This window comes from Narcine bancroftii, chromosome 3 (genome assembly GCF_036971445.1).
Source record: "Narcine bancroftii isolate sNarBan1 chromosome 3, sNarBan1.hap1, whole genome shotgun sequence".
NCBI classification, from domain to species: Eukaryota; Metazoa; Chordata; class Chondrichthyes; order Torpediniformes; family Narcinidae; genus Narcine; species Narcine bancroftii.
Genome location: NC_091471.1, coordinates 109242963 through 109250230, shown reverse-complemented (window position 1 = coordinate 109250230; position 7268 = coordinate 109242963). Strand labels below are relative to the sequence as shown.

The following is a 7268-nucleotide window of genomic DNA, read 5'->3' as shown; positions in this document are numbered from 1 at the left end:
ATGGCTGCAAAAAAGTCTTCAAACTGGTGTGAAGCAGAGATAAGACTTCTAGACCATCTGTCTCAGGAATCCCAGGAAAGCGAGCTCACTGAGACAGTGAAGGATGGTCCCATATTTGAATGGCTGTCTGGAGTACTCTCAGCACATGGTCATAGCTGCAGTAAAAACCAGGTGGTGTCGGACTCTGGCTTTACCCTACCCTTTAGTCTATGTGTCGTCTGAGTCCAGCGTGCTCGTTGAATAAAGTGATAGGAGAAGGTATTTGGTTCAACAATCAGTTTATTACACAGCACAAGAATAAAGCTTAACAGAGCTCAGGTTCAGTCGTTAGTTCATAGGTCACCTGCTCAGTGAGCTATTTCCCAAGACTGACCCCTATTGTCCAGTCTCTTCTGTTTACATAGATCAACCTTATTATATTGACCAAGAGTTGGCTTTCTTTGCTAGATTCCTTGCATAAGATTTATCTCAAGCAATTTCCTGCTCTGCAGTTATCTAGGGTGTAGACCTCCTATCTTAATCCTCAAGGCCAGAACATCCTCTTGTCTTGATCAGAAATCAATCATACCCCAGATATTTCTAATTATTTCTTTGTTCTCATCTGGTCATAGTCTTCTGTTCTACTCAACACCTCCTTATGACTTAGCATTCCTACTAAATTGGTTTATCCATTTTCTTTGTCTCTGACATTCTCAGTCATGATACTCTTTGTTCTCGTCTGGCCATAGTCTTCTGTTCTACTCAATACCTCCTTATGACTTAGCATTCCTACTAAATTGGTTTATCCATTTTCTTTGTCTCTGACATTCTCAGTCATGATACTCTTTGTTCTCGTCTGGTCATAGTCTTCTGTCCTACTCAACACCTCCTTATGACTTAGCATTCCTACTAAATTGGTTTATCCATTTTCTTTGTCTCTGACATTCTCAGTCATGATACTCTTTGTTCTCGTCTGGCCATAGTCTTCTGTTCTACTCAATACCTCCTTATGACTTAGCATTCCTACTAAATTGGTTTATCCATATTCTTTATCTCTGACATTCTCAGTCATGGTACTCTTTGTTCTCGTCTGGCCATAGTCTTCTATTCTACTCAACACCTCCTTATGACTTAGCATTCCTACTAAATTGGTTTATACATTTTCTCTCTGTATTTGGAGGCAGCAAATGCTACACGTACTATCATCAGCCAACTTTGCTACATACTGTGTCTGTTTCTTAATTGCATTACTATTTCCCTTAAACCGTATAATTGAAGTAAATAGTAAATTGTTACATAGTAATGGATTAATGAATATTACATAGGCATATTTTCTATGATTACTTAACCCCTTGGTTCCAACACTTCTCCCACGTCTACATCATGATAAATCACCGATGTCCTTTTTGGTACATCAGGAAACAAATTTGTATATTTCAAAATCAATTCTTTCAACTTCATCTGTTCTTGTGATTTAAGATGGCCTAACCTTATCTCAAAATTTTCCAAAATTGCAGAGTTAAATAGGGACACAGGAACCATGGTTTCTTTAATGTTACCCTCACAAGATTCTGTTTCCATAATCTTATGATCCATAAGTTGTCAACCCTGTCAACAACTAACACCTCCAATACAGACTGTTCTCCACTACCCTTATCCTCATAATAAGGTTTGAACATATTTATGTGACAAACCTGACTTTTATTCCTTCCATCTGGAGTATTAGCAACATAGTTATCATCATTCAGTTTTGATTTAACTATGTACAAACCAGAAAATTTAGCTCTCAAAGGATTGTCATGTGTTGGGATCAAATTAAAAAAATTACTTCCTGTCTTAAAATTCCTAACTTAAACTTCCCTGTCAAATAAACTCTTCATTTTACCCTGAACCATTTCTAAATTCTCTTGAACCAAAGTCCACACTTTTTGTAACCTATCCATAAATATAGAAACATAATCCAGCAAGTCTAACTGAACATCCTCATTAACCCATTGTTCTTTTATCAACATTAAAGGTCCTCTAACCTGAAGTTCAAACACAATTTCAAAAGGGCTGAACCCTAATGAATCCTGCACAACCTCCCTTGCTGCAAATAACAATAAATGAATACCTTCATCCCAATCTTTTCCACTCTCCAGATAATAAATCCTCATCATATTTTTAAGAGTAGAATGAAATCTTTCCAAAGCTCCCTGAGTCTCAGGATGGTTTACAGATGAAGTGATCTGTTTTATTCTCAACTCATAAATCAACTTCTGAAACAACCCAGACATAAAGTTGATCCTTAATCACTCTGGATCTCTTTAGGCAATCCAAAAACTGTGAAAAATCTTTTCAGAGCCTTTACCACCATTTTGGCTTTAATATTCCTTAATGGTATAGCCTCTGGATATCTTTACGCTGTAATTCTCGCACCAACCCTCTTTTCAATCTTCTTCAGCATGATGCTGAAACAAGCCATGAAAGACCTCAACAATGAAGACGCTGTTTACATCCGGTACCGCACGGATGGCAGTCTCTTCAATCTGAGGTGCCTGCAAGCTCACACCAAGACACAAGAGCAACTTGTCCGTGAACTACTCTTTCCAGATGATGCCGCTTTAGTTGCCCATTCAGAGCCAGCTCTTCAGAGCTTGATGTACTGTTTTGCGGAAACTGCCAAAATGTTTGGCCTGGAAGTCAGCCTGAAGAAAACTGAGGTCCTCCATCAGCCAGATCCCCACCATGACTACCAGCCCCCCCCACATCTCCATCAGGCACGCAAAACTCAAAACGGTCAACCAGTTTACCTATCTCGGCTGCACCATTTCATCGGATGCAAGGATCGACAACGAGATAGACAACAGACTCGCCAAGGCAAATAACGCCTTTGGAAGACTACACAAAAGAGTCTGGAAAAACAACCAACTGAAAAACCTCACAAAGATTAGCGTATACAGAGCCGTTGTCATATCCACACTCCTGTTCGGCTCCGAATCATGGGTCCTCTACCGGCATCACCTACGGCTCCTAGATCGCTTCCACCAGCGTTGTCTCCACTCCATCCTCAACATTCATTGGAGCAACTTCATCCCTATCATCGAAGTACTCGAGATGGCAGAGGCCGACAGCATCGAATCCACACTGCTGAAGATCCAACTGCGCTGGGTAGGTCACGTCTCCAGAATGGAGGACCATCGCCTTCCCAAGATCGTGTTATATGACGTGCTCTACACTGGCCACCGTGACAGAGGTGCACCAAAGAAGAGGTACAAGGACTGCCTAAAGAAATCTCTTGGTGCCTGCCACATTGACCACCGCCATTGGGCTGATATCGCCTCAAACCGTGCATCTTGGTGCCTCACAGTTCAGCGGGCAGCAACATCCTTTGAAGAAGACCGCAGAGCCCACCTCACTGACAAAAGACAAAGGAGGAAAAACCCAACACCCAACCCCAACCAACCAATTTTCCCTTGCAACCGCTGCAACCGTGTCTGCCTGTCCCGCATCGGACTTGTCAGCCACAAACGAGCCTTCAGCTGACGTGGACATTACCCCTCCATAAATCTTCGTCCGCGAAGCCAAGCCAAAGAAGACACGTAATTGTTAATAAGTACTTATACCCAGACTTAGTTTTAGGCAGGGGACCTTACACAACCTATAATGTGAGAGATGAGTAAAACTAATATGAAAATATGTGTAATGAATAAAGCCAGTATGAATAGGATAAGGGTAGATAATAGAATGTAGGAAGTAAAGTTAGTCTTCTAGCCTTAGAGAGAGTCAGCAAGTTCCGCATATGTAATTAGTAAGCTTAGATAGAATTAGCAAGTTCTGCATATAAGAGTTAGTAGCCCTGAGGGTTGGGAAGGTGTGAATAAGGACAAAGGCAGGTTTGTGAATAAGGACAATGACATGATGGGACACAGACAGGATACCCCCTTGTCCCCCAAGTTCACAGAAACAGCACATAGGCAGACAGGATTTCCTAATGCCAAACTTATCCAGGAGGCAGAAGAATGTTAGGGGGGGGGAGGGTACCTCTACACTGAAATGAACTGTATAAAAGTTGGGTGAGCCCCAGTATGTGTGTGTATTCCCAGGGAAAGGGAAAGCACCCAACTTTGCATTGTTGTATAATAAATGTTCTTTGTTCTCAATTTAAGTCTCAAGCAAATTCTGTGAAGATACTTCTGTTTCTCACAATAATAACCCTAGTGAAAGGTTCCCCAACAACAAGAATAGGTTGCAATGGAACTACTGGAGGACCCTGGTTAGGTTTCCCCACACCTGACAAAAGTGACATGTCTGGCACCAATTTACAAAATCCTTCCTCAAACCAGGCAAGAAATATTGTTTCAAAATCTTATTCATAGTTATCTTTACCTCCTTTTGTTGAGTGGCCACTTGTTGTTATCTCCACACCACAATCGACCGTTGTTTCGTCTCTTTCTCTTCCGTCACTTCTCCATCTTCATCACGTCGGGGTCAACAAATTGTCGGACTCTGGCTTTACCCTACCCTCAATTTAGTCTATGTGTCGTCTGAGTCCAGCGTGCTCATTGAATGAAGTGATAGGAGAAGGTATTCGGTTCAACAATCAGATTATTACACAGCACAAGAATAAAGCTTAACAGAGCTCAGGTTCAGTCGTTAGTTCATAGGTCACCTGCACAGTGAGCTATTCCCCAAGATTGACCTCTGCTGTCCTGTCTCTACAGTTTATATAGCTCAACCTTATCATACAGAACAAAAGTTGGCTTCCTTTGCTGGATCTCATTATCATACAGAACAAAAGTTGGCTTTCTTTGCTAGATTTCTTGCATAAGATTTATCACAAGTAATTTCCTGCTCTGCAGATATCTGGGGTATAGAGCTCCCATCTTAATCCTCAAGGCCAGAATATCCTGTTATTTTGATCAGAAATCAATTCATACCCCAGATATTTCTAATTATTTCTTCATCTGGCCATGTTCTTCTGTTCTACTCAACACCTCCTTCTGCCTTCTTACTGAGTTATTCCATTCTCTTTGTTTCTGACAGTCTCTGTCAGGATTCTCTTTGTTCTTGTCTGGCCATCGGCTCCTGTGCTAATCAACACCTCCTTTTGCCTTAACATTCCTACTAAATAGTTTCATACATATTCTCTCTTTTGTATTTGGGGAGCAGACAATTCTAAACCTACTGTAATCAGCCAACTTTGCTACATACTGTGGCTGCCCCTTACTTACATTACTCTTTCCCTTCACCATGAGGTAAATATTAAATTGTTACATAGTACTGGATTCATGTATACAAAATGAATAGTACATAAGCATATATTCTACATATTTTCTATGATTAATTAACCCCTATATTCCAACAGTGGTTACAAAGCTGAAGAGCCTGAGGAAGAAATTCCATGCAGTCGTGGACCACAACAGGAGGAGCGGCAGTGGGCGCAAGGAGTGGCAGTACTTTGATCAGTGCCACACTATCTGGGGGGCTAGCTGCTCAGCTACTCCCTTGAATGTAGCCAGTGCTCTGGAGAACCCTGATTCCCCAGAGCTCATCCCTGAGGGATCTCAGGCATCAACCAACAGTAATGGTGGAGGAGTCATGCAGGTCCAGGAGGTGCAGGCTGCCACGGAGGACTCCGCTGGCATGGATTTGGATGCTCCCAAGAGAGGCAGCGCAGAGTTCACCATCCCTGGAAATGGCGAGGTGGCACTCTCACTACAGAACACAGGTACAGTAGCATTGAGGTTGTGCGTATGGAGAAGCACATAATTCCAATACTGATGCACTTTTCCTGTTTTGACCCACAGCCTCTGGTCCCAGACGCAAGCACCAGCGGCTGACTAAGGATCAGGTTCTCGCTAAGGAGCTGCAGGCGATGATGACGGCACTTGACAGGGAGGACAGAGAGGGGGACCGCCAGCGTGCAGAGGAGTCGCTGGAGCAGGAAAGAGCCCTGTTCGCCGACCTGAGGGAGGAGGAGGAAGCAATGCACTGGTCTGAAGTGGATAGGCAGGTCCAGTCAGTGACTGGGTTGTCAGCTTCCCTGCAGGAACTCAGTGCCGCAATGGACAGGCAGTCTTCCATCTTCAACAGAATGGTCACGTGAATGGAGGCCTGTCTGTCCCCATTCCCACAGTCATATGGTCTCCCTAATCCCATGTACTCAGCCCCTCCAGCCAGCATGCCATTTCATTCCACACCAGTGCATCACAGTAGTGGACACTTGGACATGACTGAGATGCTGGGGTCCAGGACAGGTTCCTCCACCTCCCCCCCCCCACTTCATTCCTCTTAATGCTGGAATGAGGTGTGCATCCAACTAAACTTCCTTAATGTTGCTAACTCACTGTTCATTTTTGTTGTTCGTAAAGCCCTGAAATGTGTAATTTTCTGTGCAGCACGTTAAGGATTGAAACACTCAGCAGTGAAATGCTATGGTGCCGGGTGGAGGTGTTTGTTGTTTTTACCGTTTTTGTGTTTGTTCTGTGGTGTTCAAGTGTGGAGTGGATTTGCACTGTGTTTTGTCCATTCCATGGTTTACATGTAGTTTGGTGCATACTTTGAATTGTTATATCGTGTTATCTACCTCAGATATTTATGAAGCAATAAGGTTTCTTGGAAAACAATTTTTATTAAATTTTTGACAAGCACTGAAGTCTCAGGTTTCATTTATATGCAATTGTTCCTTCCCAAGAACACAGTGTCACATAAGATGCCAGGCAGCAGGCTCATGTCGCCGCATTCGGTGGTGGGGGGGGGGGGGGGGGGGGAAGGGTGGAGGGGGGAGCAAGTTGTGGGAATTGGGGGGCTGGGTGGCAGGGACAAACCCGAGTGGCAGTCGCTACCCCTGAGATTCACCCCTCCCCCTTACAGGCTGGACATAATCGCAAAATGGGTGGCCTGGTGGCCATGGGCCTGCTGATCGTGACAATCTGGGCTATTGGTTGCAGGGCCATCTGCTTCAACTAATGTCCACTCTGACAGGATGTCATCCTTGTTAATCTCACATATATTGTTCAGTACACAGCAGGCAAACACAACAACTGGGACAAAGGCAGTAGAGATATCCAGACGCTTGGACAGGCACTTCCAGTGGCCTTTTACATGGCCAAACGCATGTTCCACCACTATCCTTGCAGAATTAAGGGCCTTGTTAAATCTTCACTGATCTGGATCCAGTACTCGGTGCTGTGTGAACCCCTTCATCAGCCAGGTTCTTAGGGGGTATGCCACATCACCCACAAGATGCGCTGGAACCTCCACTCCTGTGGGTACAACAATGCAGAAATGTAATTAATTTGTACACC

The 7268-nt window shown here is 43.7% G+C and overlaps 1 protein-coding gene across 1 annotated transcript; it reads left to right on the top strand.

Moving 5' to 3' along the window:
* LOC138756706 (uncharacterized) lies at nt 1-6508 on the top strand. The gene is made up of 3 exons (XM_069923094.1): nt 1-160; nt 5327-5689; nt 5769-6508. Exons 1-3 carry the CDS (start codon nt 1-3, stop codon nt 6065-6067), a joined length of 822 nt encoding a protein of 273 aa, XP_069779195.1. The 3' UTR covers nt 6068-6508.
* Nucleotides 6509-7268: the final 760 nt, after the last annotated feature.

What these genes read in the sequence shown, in the direction of transcription:
- LOC138756706 (XM_069923094.1), top strand. Translation starts at nt 1, where the DNA reads ATGGCTGCAAAAAAGTCTTCAAACTGGTGTGAAGCAGAGATAAGACTT. An exon ending in AGCACATGGTCATAGCTGCA is followed by an intron (nt 161 to 5,326) that starts GTAAAAACCAGG and finishes ATATTCCAACAG; the next exon opens with TGGTTACAAAGCTGAAGAGC. An exon ending in ACTCTCACTACAGAACACAG is followed by an intron (nt 5,690 to 5,768) that starts GTACAGTAGCAT and finishes TTTGACCCACAG; the next exon opens with CCTCTGGTCCCAGACGCAAG.